General features: G+C 39.0%; 1 protein-coding gene and 1 long non-coding RNA gene across 2 annotated transcripts in view; one reads left to right on the top strand and one right to left on the bottom strand.

Annotated features, from left to right (window-relative positions):
- The window catches only part of CUBN (cubilin), a 132,724-nt gene that overhangs the window by 105,807 nt on the left and 11,372 nt on the right, over positions 1-15,545 (bottom strand). Inside the window, exons 10-15 of the mRNA XM_014875659.2 lie at positions 12,164-12,320; positions 11,238-11,416; positions 10,581-10,743; positions 10,136-10,352; positions 8,978-9,108; positions 808-994 (exon numbers count right to left, since the gene is read on the bottom strand). Coding sequence (XP_014731145.2) covers positions 808-994; positions 8,978-9,108; positions 10,136-10,352; positions 10,581-10,743; positions 11,238-11,416; positions 12,164-12,320 — 1,034 coding nt within the window. The remainder of the gene's footprint in view (positions 1-807; positions 995-8,977; positions 9,109-10,135; positions 10,353-10,580; positions 10,744-11,237; positions 11,417-12,163; positions 12,321-15,545) is intronic.
- The window catches only part of LOC148225101 (uncharacterized), a 35,709-nt gene that overhangs the window by 13,149 nt on the left and 7,015 nt on the right, over positions 1-15,545 (top strand). Inside the window, exon 2 of the long non-coding RNA XR_015802182.1 lies at positions 13,987-14,076. This is a non-coding gene — a long non-coding RNA (uncharacterized LOC148225101). The remainder of the gene's footprint in view (positions 1-13,986; positions 14,077-15,545) is intronic.

Here is a 15,545-nt window from a genome sequence, read left to right as displayed (position 1 = left end):
GAAGATATTAAATAGCACTGATCCCAGTACAGATCCCTGAGGGATCACTTGTCAGAGATCTCCCTCTGCACATCAAGCCATTGACCACTACCCTCTGGATGTGGCAACCCAATCAATTCCTCATCTTCCAAACCATCTACCCAGCCAATCTATCTCTCTCCAATTTAGCGAGGAGAATGTTGTGGGGGACTGTGTCAAAAGTTTTACAGAAGTCACACACAGATGACATCTGTAGCTGTTCACTCATCCACTGTCATTCCATCACAGAAGCCCACTAGGTTGGTCAGGAATGCCCTTAATGAAGTCATGCTGGCTGTCTCCAGCTACCTCCCTGTGTTCCCTGTGCCTTAGCAGAGTTTCTAGGAGGAGCTGTTCCACGATATTTCCAGGCCCAGGGTCCTTTTTTTACCCTTTTAAAGAATGGGGACAATGTTTCCCCTTTTCCAGTCACCTGGAACTTCACCTAACTGCCACGACTTTTCAAATATCACTGAGAGTATGTCACAAAACAGATAATAAAACTCTCTGTTTCTGCACTAAGGAAACAACCCAAATGCAGTGCATGGGAGCACAGCCACATCCACACACTCCACTTGCTCTCAGAACTGGAATTTATCAAGTGGGAAAGCTAACAACAGAGCAGGATGAGAGGAGGAAAAGGTAGCCTTTAAAGCTCTCTGAAAAGTCCCTTTCCCATACTGACAGCAAAGTGTATAGTTAAAACTAAAGATACTGAACATGCTTAAGTGGGTTTGGACAACATACATGGTAATCAGTACTAAGGACAAGAGAAAGAATTAGCCTTGCCTGATTTCTATATAATCCTCTGTACAGCGTTTGTTCCCTTCCAAGGTGAAGTTGGTGAAGCTCAGCACAATCTGTCTGTTGATCCCCACTGTGATGGTGTAGATGCACTCAGTCCGGACAGGGTAGTTATTGGGGTAGTTTGGAGATGTCAGCACACCGGTATCAGAAGTGTAGTTGTGTGAGCAAACTTTAAAATGAAAAGAAACAAAGATTAATTAATGTCATATGTCTGCTAAATTAACAGGAAATTTCTATTTTCAACAGGCAGAGGAGCAAACATCCTGTGCATTATAACTCTTCCTGGACACTTCTTACTGCTGAATGTCAACAGTATAAACTAAAAACACAATCCAGCTGCTTCATAGAATTTCTTACATTTGAGCTGATTGTTCAGCTTTTACCAGAACACAGTATCTGTAGTAAATAGGTAACATAAAAGCAGTTTCAGCTACCTAGATGGCTTTGTCTTAAAGCCCAGGTAAGCAGACAAGGGAAATTGAAAGGGATATCTTGCTGAACATAAAAGGTAGAATTCCTGAATTTCTGAAAAGCAGTGGTGATGGAAACTAAATATAGTTTCTAGCTATGAGGAGAAGCTACATTTTTTTCAAGCATTCCCCATGGTCAAACCTGTTAGAGGGGATTTTATACCTAAATTTCTTTCTCCATTTTCTGGGCCATAAGTGACAACATAAGTTGGAAAGTGGTATAATCTTTAGAATTTGAGGACACAAGAGTCTTACTTAAGGTCTTATATTTAAATGAATTACAGCTCTTTTTGTTGTGAGCAATTTATGAGCTGGGAAGAAGAAAATAGTGTGAACTAATGCTGACTTAGAACCTCAGCAATAATTTAAAATATGGTCTTTTCAAAGCACAGACATAAAGACTAGAAATAAAAATATTTGCTATAAAATAGTATGAAACTTTGTTTGGAAAGAAGAATTGTTGTCTATTAGTTGATCATAGTCAATAAGTAAAATTTGTGATATGGCTGCAAAAAGGGCAAGAAGAAATGTGAAATGTGCCAGGTGTTTTCAGGCAAAACAGGAAATCCTGGTGCCACTGCACTAGGCAATGGTGACGTGTCACTTGGAAAAATGTGGATAACCGTGGTCACTGATGTTCTGAAAATCAAATGAGAACAAGTAAGACAGAGGTTGTGGATATAGCAGGAAATTAGATAGGTAGACAAGACACACTAGAAGAGCTTAACTTGTTTGGCTTAGCAAGTGCAGCTAAACATCAAGAAGCATGAATAAAGGAAAAATAGAACACATTCCAATGACAGGAGAAGTTCTGAAGTTAAAAAAATGTCCGTGAGTACAGACACATAGAAATTAGGGGAAAGTTCCTGTTAGGAAGTGAGTTTCTAGAGCAATGATCCAATCAGCATAGCAGATGCAGAAAGGAGAAAACAGTCCACTGGTTCTTAAGATACAGTTTGATTTATTTAAGGAGAGGTTCACATTATGTAGCTTTTGGCTAAAAAAAGAAGACAGGGAGAGTGGCATAAAATTTGACATAAAAGTGACCCTGAGGACTCACTGTGGTCCTCCATTTCCCCATTTCACATCCTACAGGTTACAAATATAAGAAATTAAATACTTCCTACCAAATAGGCAGGTTTAGACTAATTATAAATAGAACTGAGAGAGAAAGCAAAATATTATGATCAACTACGCTCATTTAAGCTGGTTGCCACAGATCTCTGGGATCTGCTTTCTTACACAGCACAGCTGCTGTGTAGCAATGTTTATACTTAACTCTTTAATTGCATAACAGTTTAGGGGAAAGGGATGGAGCTACTCTTCAGGCCCTTCATATCTAAGGTTGGTCATTTCCATGTCTGCTTTCTAGGCATTCTAACTACTAAAATATTTCTGCTTTAACGGTATATTTTTAATAGTGTTTTTTGCATTCTGGGTCACCTGTAAGGCCTCTGTTGCAAACAATTTCTGTGGGATAAATACTCTCAAAGTAGCTCCCAGACTCATGTTCCTAATTCGTCACAGAGAACAGAGAAACAGGACACAGAATAAGGTCAATAATCTTCTGCCATTTGCTTGTGCTTTTGTATTTGTCAATTTGTATTGACAAATCAAAAAGGTTTAATGCACTAGTTTACCTAAAATCATTATCTATGGAAGTCTTTATGGAGAATTTTAGTAATTTATGTGTTCCATCACTGATATGCTTTAAGGTGTGCATATAACAAACAGGTTAGTACTGGTCACCATAAGAGCCTTGTGCTGCTTTTAAATCCTTATAATGCCCTGGCTGTGCTGCCAGCTCCCATGGTGTTTTGTGATATGTAGGGCTTATCATCAAATCCCAGATCCTCAAATCATATGTTTTCTTGAGAATGCTGACTGAAGGGTTAGAAATCTGACTTAGAAATCTGACCCAAGTTTTCCTAACATAAAAAGCATGAAAAAATTAAAAAGAAAATGTGTGTATATTTATTAGGTTACTTACTTTTAACTAATTTTTTCCTCCTGCTTTTTTGAGGGATAGGTGTCTGACTTGTGCATAATTAATGATTAGAGCTCTTGCAATACTGCCATTACTTACTCTCTCAGAGGCTGAGACAAACAATACCAGCTTTCAACCTGCAGAATATTAAAACTGCTGTACTAGATAAGAACCCCTACAGTAAAATTAGCATTACAGAAGCCAAATTTTTATCAGCCCTTTTAATAACAATTTCCACAGAATTTTCCAGGTTCCCTCCCTCACCAAAGTTTTTCTTCCTAGGAGGAGCCAGAAGAAAGAAACTTATATCCCAAGTGGGCTGTTTTAAACTGGATGCTCTGTACTGCTTTATATTTCACTGAACAATCTTCTTTATGGGCTAAGGGATAATAAATACAGAAGATGGAACAGTGATTGCCTTATAAATGTTAGACTTCTGGCTAACATTTAGAAATAAAGTGAAATAAATCCAAGCATCCAAGCATAGATGGAGTATGCTGGCTGCTGTGAGGATTTAGAAAAGCATTGATGAATCCATGTTTTTGACAGCCAACTCTTTTCTGGTAACTGGATAAATTCATGGTGTTCTACTTTCAGCAGGAGAGCTGGCACTCCCCTTTAGCACTCACCTCACTAACATTTGGGGGGTGTTCTTGGGCAATAACAGACCCTTCAGTGAACATTTTGCAAAGTTAGCAGGAAAAAAAGTACTTTGACTCCTTTGCCAAAGTTCAGAATGCAGTCTAATAGTATATGTGATTATTATAAGTCTGGAAAAACCATGAATTCAGTTTACTTGGAAGACACTTATTACAGCTCATGAAAAACAGAAGGAGGCAATTGTTGAGGACAATCACACATCTTGCTTTGCCCAGTGTATGAGGTTTTGAAAGCTATTCAATCTGCCTTCTGATTTTATTACAAATGTGTTAGCTTTTCTGAAAAAAATGCCATAAATGGCAGTAACCAACTGTAATAGCCAATAGCAGAGAAAAATGTCAGCTTTTGTACTACTCACTCATGCAATCATGCATAACGTAGAAAATTATATCCATGCTTTTTCCCCTAAAGAGATACCAATCAGTTGCTACAATCCTAGTTAATCAAAAATCAAGCAATAGTGCAGTATGTAACATAGGATTTTTCTTACAATCTCACTGTACCAAAGGAAAACTGGGATCCCTAACTATTCACTCTTTATGTAGTACCATGCATGTTTAGGAAAAAAAGGAAAGAACTATCAAATGAAGTATATATGTCTCTCCACAGGCAATGTGAGAGCACATCTGCACTTTAGGGCCTTCAGTTACTTTTGCTGGCAGATGCTAACAGACTTGATTTTCACCAAGGAGGCACAAAAAGGTCTTTTGTAGCATGTTAGACCCAAACTTCCTCAAAATACTGGGTCCAATGGTTCAAAAAGAATCTCTGCCTGCCTTCTGCTAATTTACACCTAAACACACATACTGTGGAGTTGTACTCATATTTTGGCTGCTATAGGCAGACTAACACCCTGATCAAACGCTGCCAAGTTACAGCAGCCTGACAATTTGTCATGTGCCAGCTAGTTGAGCCTTTTTCCTGAAACTTGGGGTGAGCTGAGCAGATGCCCAAGGCACACATGGGACATCAGCTTTTTTTTCTGCCTTAGGTCAACCTTATTCAACCATTCTCTGTACATCTCTGCACACACCTATTTGTCAGACATTACTTTCAATTCTTGTCATTGCTCATTCAGCTGAAGACCAAAGCCAGGCATCACACTCCTAATAATTACTGGGTTCCGTCAGGAAGATGGGAATGAAGATCTCAACTTGCACTCAGCTATCAAGGAAGAAGACAGATCTATGCTACACTTTCAGGTGCACTTTTAAGTTCATAGATTCATAGATGTTCTTCTCTTTCCTCATGCTTTTCAAACTCTGGCTTCTCCAAACGGTCATTGTAACTAATATATAATCCACAATGAAGCTATTTAAAACCAAATTACCCATCCTGATAAATAATATTCACAATTCAGGATGATAATGAGCAAAATTATCTTTCACCAAAGCCAGAGAAAGACCAGGAATAAAAAGTCTGTCAGGAAGGCAATCTGCTAAAAATCTTGTTTTCCCAGCAGAAAGACTGAAATGAAGCATCTCTAAAGAAATAAACAAAATTTAAAAACCCCAAGCAAACAGAAAACCAATCAACAAACCAACCAAACGCATCACCAAAAACAGATGAACTCCCACTTATTGGTGAAGAATTTGAGGGGAAAAAAAATATAGCACTGACTCCAGTATTACTCGTATGAGAAAACTGTGGCCTGTATCTATCAAGACCCTGCACAAAAGTTCCAGGAAAGATTAAATTCTTACAGTTTATAGATATTGTACTATAAAAATATAGATATTTTTACATGGGTTATTTGTGATGTGGTCAGCCAAAATTGGCAGAAGACAACCCTAAAATCTACCATAACACTTATGTAGCTTTTGTGATGAATACATTCATCTATTTGGTAGCTGAGACCTGGACTCTGAAACAAATTAAAATATTACCTTGTGTTCCATGTGATTCTTCCTCTTAAATGACAGAAGGATGGCAAAGAACTAAGAATCCAAGGTACCTATTGTTGAAGTAGGTGACACACATTTTAAATTTTGTGTCTGGTGGGCATGTCTGACTGAAGGATTTCCATCTATTGCTTATACATGAGCTATTCACAGCTACTAGCTGGCAGACTTGTAAAACAATTGTTTTCACTTTATGGGCCATGGCTGCATCTTGTGACATTCAATTTTTTTTGTTTTAACAGGAAATACAGCTTTGCCTTTTATTCTTTTCAGACTAATTTTCAAGTATTTAATATATCACAGATAAGCCATGCTAACAAAAATATTGTTTAGCAAGATGCATGGAGAAGAAAATTAGTTTCATTTTGCATTAGAAAAAGTTCACTCCTACATATCTTTTTTTAACTCCAATTTATTTGGCAGGGGGAGTAGGGACAATCTTGTCCATGTTTTCAATAGCTCATTCTCTCTGAAATAACTCCAGGCAAAAGACTATTGAAATGTGTAATATGAAGCAGAACATCTTTGACAAGTTCTGATACTGGTTATGCTCTAGCTGGCTAAGAAAACACAACTGAAAAATATGAAGAATTCTTATTGCACAAGAAACATGATTAGAACCATATTTTCTTTAGCAGAAAAAATCTAAATTAGCAGCAGATGTAAAGAAAAAAAAATCATAGTTTTAGTATATCTCTCAGACATTATTATGCTTAGCAATTTGCTACCTTAGTGTAACTGGATATACATGAGCTGAAGATCAAACCTAAACATCTCACAGTGGGAAAACTAAACTTTATATGACTGCAGGGAAGTGAGGAGTTGCTTCTCACAGCAAAATCCCCATATACGTACGTGTTTGCCTTCTCTCAGGCAACAGAAATTTCAAAATACTTTATTCTTAATAAAAAAATAATTTTAGCTCTCTGGTATTTATAAAAACTTTATGGTACTGTTATGCTTGTACTGGACCAAAAGAAACATATCTTTTTTAAAAATCCCAAATCATAGTTTCAGCTTCTCTGTAAGTTTATTACTCTCCGTTTCAGTGGCTATCTCCCACTTTGCTGTATTTATGCAAGCTGTTAGTGGCTGAAATTAAAAAGTATTTATTCTAGAGATCGTTCCAAGAGTGAGAATAAATTGAGAGTTAGTGCAGATTGGCTGAAGAGCAGTAAAGATATTTATATTCATTATGGAAAAAGAAAATACTAGGTGTTATATAAAGTATGGATTATTACATAGCACTCATTTCATGTAAACATATTATATAGTTGTTAAAAGCACTGAAGAGACAGCAGATGTGCATTTTTAAGGCATTGTTTGAAAACATTCCAGGGACAGCATTGATGTAGTTGGAACTCCACAGGACACATATTGCAGTGCTTTGGATGAAAGATGAGAAAAGCCAATCACCATGGTGGTGGTAGGGGGGGATACAGAAGAGAGCAGGCAGAACTGTGAAACTGGACAGCATTGAAATGACTAACAGACCCACAGAAAGATATGGTTACAACAGAGACAGAAATACAGATTAATGTTGAGTAAAGAATACTTTGATCTTGATGGACTCTGAGAAAAGTTGCTATAAGTATATTTAGGAAGGAGTCAATCCACCCATGTAATCTGAGGTGAGTTAAAAGGAAAAAAATATCACATTAAAAAGCAGCAATGATATTCATAGAAGGTTTAGCTTGCAGTTGCAAAAAAAGGCTTAAAAAAGACTTTATAAGGATGGTAATTTTGCAATTTCTCACTAGTAAGAATTCCGATTTCAAACTACAGAGTTTTCCTGGAAAGATTTTTGAAAGTAGAACTTGGGGGTTTTTTGCCTATTACTTTCTAAGAAATATAAATTTTCTCCTTGAAATCCTACTCATTAAATCTTCATTGTTTCTACTGGCTTTTTGGTTTTAATGCAAGATAACTCAAATATTAAATGAAGACAGCTGAGGAAATGGTTTCTTTGGATTTATAAGTTATCTGGTAGTGAATAAAACCACAGTAGCAAAATCTGTACTGGTCCCCCCCTATATATATGCTTGAGAGATAAAATACTAGCCAATTTTCCCAAGATCTCACCAAGAAAGCAGTAGGAATTGGAAAATTTGCTGCTTTTAAACAGGTTGAATAAATTGAGGAATTAGGAAAACTAAAGAAACTAAGAGCACACAAAGAACAGCCATTGGTAGTTTATGGCTGCATAGATGAGTCTATGAATTTCTGGTATTCATCTAACATATCCCTTTTAGCTTGCACTCACACACAGAAACCACATCAAAACTGGATAGTGATAGATAACAAACATCCCAGCTACAAACACATTCTCATTTTTACTCTTTTTTCCCTTATGCCACTCTGCCTCTTCTGTGGTTTAGTTCTGCTAGGCAGACCCTGTCCCTCTACCTTCCATAGCACTAAGTCCCATGTCCAGTTGTTTCTTGAACACATCCAGGGATGGTGACTCCACTACTTCCCTGGGCAGTCCATTCCAATGTTTAACCACCCTTTCTGTGACAAAAATTCCTTCTAATGTCCAAAAGAGAAGAGAACTGAGACAATGAGCAGTCATTCTTCCTTTGCCTCACTGATGTAAGTCTTAGCTCTTTAAAAAATACTTAAAGAAAGTATTTAATGCATAACAGGAGCCTTGAACTCTGGTGGAGACAGAAATGTTGCATTCCGTTGTAATGAAAAAAATCGCTTGCACTTTCAGGTTATTTAGGTGCTTTATCGAATTTCATCCTAATTGACCTTTCCCTAGCCACCAGCAATATTGAACCTTACAGAGACTAAATTAATTTTTTATGTTACCCAAGAGTCTCCCATTCAAGTGAGTTGTCCATGATCACTAAGTTTCTTAGATCACACATACTCAGCTTTTATTCCCACAGTTCTGCCATGTCAGCTCTTACTGACTTTTTAAAGAAAGCAACAATGTTGCTCACAGAAATTGCTTTCCGCTTTCCTAGGGAGTAAAAAGCTTTTGAATAAAGCAGAATGAATAAGGAGTAGAAGAGGCACCAGGAAGTCTTCTGGCAACACAGCAAATAATGTTTCTGTTTCTTGTAGTGGTTATTTACAGTGACAGCTGAAAACATTTAATTTGCATAATGAACAGACTGACATATTACCTTTGGATGCATCCAGGGAGATATAATTAGCTGAGAAGCCCTCAGTTGCAATGCTGTGATCTGTCCTGAAGGACAATGTCATCATATTGCCACCACTAGTGAGAGATGGTGGGATTGATCTTCCACAGTATCTGCAGCAAAAAGATAGCCCAGATTGAATGGCAGTACTTTATAAAGCATCTGTATCACTGGAGGAGAATTCAGCTTTCCTGTGAAGTATGAATAGCTATACAATTCTTTCCTTTGGATGATACAGATCCCAGGCATGTACCCTGTATCATGGGACTAAATAGCACACTACATGTACAAGAGTATACAAATCTAAAGCGTGGCAAAATCAGAGAAGAAACTCTGACTTACATCAAGAGGTCAAATTCTTATTGAATTTATACTTTCCTGTACCTACAACATACTCTGTTCTTTTGTAGGAGTCAGAGTGGCTGGCCAAACACTAAGACTGCAAAACGCTCTTCACTATGAGAATCATTTGCTCCTTGCTTTCCAAAATACTGCCATGTCAGCCAACCATTTTACAGTCTATAGCTGCAGCTGGATACTGTTCCCAAGTAATTCAAATGTTCCTGAATTCTAGGGCAGCAAGAAAGCCTTGTATATACACCAATTGGAAAAGTGGAATAAAAGAAAATATTCTTCTCTAAGATAAAATCTTGTTTAAGAAGAAAATGAAAACTAAATCCCATAAAATGCAGGTTGTGGTCTAGTTTTTGCAGATATCCAAAGGTACAGGCTTTTAAGTAATCTTTCTTTCACTTCTGCAAGTCTTTAAAATGCTGTCTTTTCTGAGAAGAGATCTATTAATGCTTTTCAGTTTATTTTCCATAAATCAAAATGTTAATGGAGTGGGACAAAGCTAGCTATTGAAACCTATCCTTTAAAGAGCTATCCTCTTGACACAACTTAGTTTCTCCTAATATCTTACTTATTAAATGTGTTTCCCATTTCATGGTCAAGTACCAAGCTGCCTTTACTGTCCCAGCAGAGAAATTGCTGTTATTGTTTCTGTGATGAAGAGAAAATAATCTATACACAAAACTTAGAGAAGCAAATTGAATGTCAAGACCTACAGAACAGTGCTATAGGCCTACCTACAGCTCTCTTCACAGTAACACAGGTCTGTAGGCTAATGGACATATTTACCTTCCCAATTTTTGCAGAGTGCTGTTGTCATATATTTCAAGATAATCCTTTCCACAACTATAATCAAATGCCAAGTTAAATGAAGTGAATGTCAGGCGGATAAAATAGCCGGATTGAACGTTGATACTCCAGGTACAGTTAATCCCATGTGGGTACACATCTGGATAACCAGGACTTGTAATTGTTCCTGATGCTCCAGTGAGAGTCTCTCCACATACTGCAGAGATTCAAAACATCAGGTTAAATGATATGTTTATAAAAAAAGACACTTATAAAATTGGCTACTTTCACAGTCTTTCTTCCTTGATGCATACTACACAGTAACTGATTAAGAATTTATCTCCCATCACACCATCCTAAAAACTGATTGCCAGTTGTTTTTCGTTGGTGGGAAAATTTGAAAAGTCCCAACACTCTACACAGAAAACAGCAAAAGGGTCCTTACCTGTATCTAATGGCCAGTACTGAGCCCTGAAGCCAAGGTTGGTAAGTGAGGAAGCTCTGAATTTGATGTAGAGATTGTTCCGTGTGGATTGCACTATAGAGGGTACAGCTGTACCACAGTATTTCTCCAAAACAGGAGAGTCTTGGTTGTTGCCATCTCTGATCTGAAAAACAGTATATTCAAAACATCCTATAGAAATTTCTATTACATTCAAGTATTAAGCATAAAGTAAGTAATAAGAGCTATACAAAAGAGATCCTTAGGAAGTCAACCCTACTCTTTCTTCAGTGTGGTTTCTACTACAGGCACATAAAATACAACCTTATGCCTATCAGAGAAGCACTATCCCATACAAAGCATGTCAGATGGAGAAAAGATGAGATTTTACATCCTCAGCAGTAAATGGCACATAAATCTCCCAAACCAGACCTATCTCTTTAAAGAAACCTGATACTTGCCTTTGATTATCAAACCAGTCATAAAATCTTTGGAGAACAAAGAAAAGCTTTGGGATCCCGTTATGAACCTGGAAAAGCTTTTGTGACTGCTGGAAGGAGTGCTTGCCTGTCAAGAGCTTGTGTTTTGGTGAAGAGGAGTATGAGAAGGAACTTGTAGATACATATCTACTATTCATAGTACATGTGCATTGTTCTTTACCTCGATGTAGTCTGAATCACAGGTGGTTGTATTTCGAATGTCAAAGTCGGTAAAGTTAAGAATCACCACTTCAGTAGCTGGCTGGGAGATGATCCATTCACAGGTCTTTGGGTGAGGGGACATCCTGGGATAATAAGGTGAATGGATCGTGCCTGCTCCAGACAAGGAACCTCCACAGGCTGCCAAGAGACACCAAGAATCAGTACTTATGATGAATGATTTCAAGGAATGTATCACAATGATGTATGATATGCATGAAATTAGAGTAAAACCAACCCTAAACTCTAAACCATCATATTACAGCAGCTACTACAGATCACTTAAGTGAACATATTTAATAGAAAAAATTACTGTATGTATAGCATAAGCATGCTTATTCAGAAGACTGGACTGTGCCCATGAAAACTAATGGATTTGGCTTATTTGTTTCACTGACACAGGCTTGTTGGTGGTTAAGAACAAAAAGACAGGTAAAATGAAAGTAAAAATATTTAGGTAGAATTGAAGCTATAACATCTTTGGTATGCAAGCGATACAACACTAGTATCATATCACAGAATCATTAGTATCATACCACTGAATATTCTGAGTTGGAAGGGACCATTGAGTCATTGATCATTGAGTCCAACTCTTAAATGAATGGCCCATATGAGGATCAAACCCACAACCCTGCTATTATAAGCACCATGCTGTAACCATCTGAGGTAATCTCAAGGTCAGAAACAACAAAGGGTATTTCCAAGCACGCTAGGAGTGCCTACAACAAACCTACTGCAAACATCTTTTTAAATAAATAATTTGACTCTGTTCTGTTCTTTCTTTTCTTTTGAAGTTTGCATTTAACCTATTATATGAATATCATGGAAATGACAGAAAGTGTCCAAATTACAGATAAGTTTACTGTGCAAATGACCAGGTCCTCTTACCAACTTGATAAATAGCCCTGAAGCTACTTCTTTGCACAGAAGCATCAGACTTGAATTTGATCCAGAGACTATTGCTGGTAGAAGTGATTGCAGATATGAGTGTATTATTACAGATTTTTCTAATAAGAGGAGACATCTCACTGTCACCATCTCGAACCTAGTCATGAAAAAAAGGAAAGAAAAGTGTTAGATCATAAAAGCATTGGGATCTGATATCCAAATAAAACTATAATCTCCCAAGACCTGCTACATAACAAAAGGAGTAACTGTTTTATGTATTTATGAGAGGGGCAAGGACCCATCACAGTAACTGGCACAAGCACAGGACTTATAAGAGCTAAAAGAAACAATCAGATGATCAGCACAGAAGACACTAACACATGATGCTGTCACAGGACATTAGGGTGAAATTATCTTCTCTATGAACCACACTTTTAGGACTATTTAGCACAGTATTTAGCACAAACACATTTGACCTATGTTTCCAAAAGTGACACATTTAGTATGAAAGAGACAGGTAGTGTGCTCACCAATGGTAGCTGTGAAATTTTTGCCAGCACTAAAATCTGCTGGAGATAAAAAGGGTATTTTTGATTTTCTTGCTCTAGCCATGAAGTTTCCGGTGATTTTCCAATAGCACTTCTCCAGAACAAGCATCTGCCCCATCACACCCATATATCAATGCAAGCAGACAGCTCACTAACAGGAGATGCAACTCTAAGTCCCTAAAGCACTAAAGAAGCACACAGACATCTTTTCACTCCTTTATCTGAAGGGTTCAATGCATCATAATGGCAATGAGGCTATATCAGGGAAACCAGCTTTTACCTTCTGCACTGCCTTTCTACTGACCTCAATTTGCTAATCAAAGGAGAAATGTATCTTATATATTTTCCCTAAAGTTGATTATAAATGCTGATTATGAAGGAGAGTAGATGGGAAAGAGATATTTGTACCTCAAAACTTCAAACCTTGAATCCATATTCCATGAGTAAGGATAGCTACACCAGGGATCCAGGCAGAGTCCTGGTATATCTCTGAGGTATCATTTCAAGTGGGCAACAACAACCTGAGATCCAAAAGACAAAAGTCCTCTGCTCTCTGCCCAAGCAAAAAAATCCAATTTCTGTCCCAAAGATTCTCCCAGAAACAAAATGCCCTTTTTCTGCTGTAAAAGTGGTTGTAGTTAATGTAGATGGAACTGCTTTTAAATGCTTCTATATGCTGCCAAAGCCAAAAAATAATTCCAGTGAATTCACTGGCAAACCAGGGACATGCAGCTTTCAGGTCCCCTCTCATCACCAATTATTTCTTCCTCAGCTGTATTCACCCATGAGCTGGGAGAAAAGGTAAGGAATCCTCACGAGTGCCCTGGTGAACAGGCAGTGGCTGGTCTGTTTGCCCAGATTTGCAGTCTCAAGTTGGTGAGACGGATTTCTGACTAAGAGATATTTCCTGTTTCCCTGGAATTTGAGTTCAAGGTGACAGAACTATTCTGGATTTACAGCAGAGCAGCTGACATCAGAATTTGTGCCAAAATATTTAGTAAATCTTTGGAAAGCAGTGAAAACTTCCAGAACGGTAATTCACAGGAGTTTATATGTTTTTCTTGAGCTGATTCTCCTTACATTTTTTGTTTACATAGTTCAGTGAGTAGTGATAAAAATAACAGGTTCTCTAAACCATGTTTGTGAGTAATGTCTCCTATTGCCAGTTAGAAGGATGGCATGGCAAAGGGCTACCTTGGCTAGTGTCTTACCCCTGCATCATCATGTCACAGCCTTTCTCAAATAAGTTTTATTGTCTCTATTTTCTTACTGCAGATGCCTTCCTTAGTAAGAAACTAAACATCCCTCCCTGAGCAAGTGCTGTGAGCTGTGTCTGGTCCCTGTGGAAAGTCTACAGATTTCCAGGTATAGACAGGGAATGGAATAATCTGCACCTTTCTGAAGTGAAAAAGAGTTGTTGAGAGTGACTTTTAAAGTAACTTAAACACCCCTAGATGAACCAGTGGGACAGTATTTTACAAAAGCACATGTGAAAAAAATCAGGCGTTAATAACAGAGCACAGGATTTTGGTTTTACTGACTGTCCCAGCCAGAAGATGTCGGTCCAGTTTCTCTGGGCTGAGCTACAGAGTAAGAGGGCAGGAAGAAGAGGAGGGCAGAAGCACATGGAAACTGAAGGGCTTGTGACTGATCAGCAAACAGTGAGCTAAATGTCTTGCTGAACTAATACAAACCGATGGTGTTCAACAGAAATGGTTTTGTTTCTCTGGCTGCTGTGAATTTAGCTGCTGTTTTGCCAGCAATTAGGCAAGAGGAGTAGCAGGCCAAACAAACAAAAGCTGTCTGTTTTCATTAAACACACTTCCCCTCTCATTTCAGAAACTAATTACACTTCATTCCAACCTAGGTCTTTGAATTACAGGAGGAGAAAAGGGGACGACGTCAACACAATAACATCTTTTAAAAATAGACCAACAGCACAAGGCTCACAGGTGCCTGTTCCTCACTGGTCAAGAAGAGATTAAACCCAAAACCAAACCTGTGCTGGCACTGAGCTGCATGGCTGGCAGTGCTGGACCCTGCTCTGGGGCCGCAGGGCTGGCTCCTGCCCGCTTCAGCTGCGGTGGCACCTTCACAAATCAACCACTGACTGTGCCCAGCTTGTTTTCCTTCTGTTCGGCTCTCACAGCACAGGCACGGTTTTATACAAGCACGGTTTTATACAGGCACGGTTTTATACAGGCAGCAGAACCCAGCAGCCAGTCAATGCGGGATGAGGTGTTTATGAGTGTACAGAGAATACTGGCTGGGTACAAACAGAGGCCTTGAGACATGGCGGGTCAGGGCACAACTCAGAGAACAGGGATGCCGTGATAGGAGAAGGACACGGGCAATCAACACAGCCTTGTCAGCCTCTGAGGGCACCACCACGACTCACTGGGCCAGCCTTGCCTCCGGCAGTGCCCCACACTCTGCCACTGTCCAGGACCCACGCCAGCCCTGCAGGCCTGCCAGCCCCAGCAAACCTGCAGCCCGGTCAGTCTCCGTGTCCCCACAGTCCTGCCCTGCCTGGCCATGGGCTCTGCTGGGGCAGTTCCCTGTTTGCCCCCATCCTGCCTGCCTCAGCCCAAGGCCAGCCCAGCAGTGCCCATGGCCCAGGGCGGTAGCCCAGGCGCTGTCCCTGCCCTGCCAGCACTGCACCAGACCCCACCCACGGCCAGCTCAAGGGGCAGCTGGACAAAACTGGGCTTAGGGACAACAAAGAAAATGAAAACATGGTATCTCATGTACTTAAAAGGCACCCTACATCTATAAATTTGTATGTAACACAACACTGCAAATCAATGAAGAGAGAGCTAGGAGTAAAAGCAAAG

This window comes from Sturnus vulgaris, chromosome 1 (assembly GCF_052056855.1).
Source record: "Sturnus vulgaris isolate bStuVul1 chromosome 1, bStuVul1.hap1, whole genome shotgun sequence".
In the NCBI taxonomy this organism is placed as follows: Eukaryota; Metazoa; Chordata; class Aves; order Passeriformes; family Sturnidae; genus Sturnus; species Sturnus vulgaris.
This window is presented reverse-complemented; position numbering and strand designations above follow the sequence as displayed.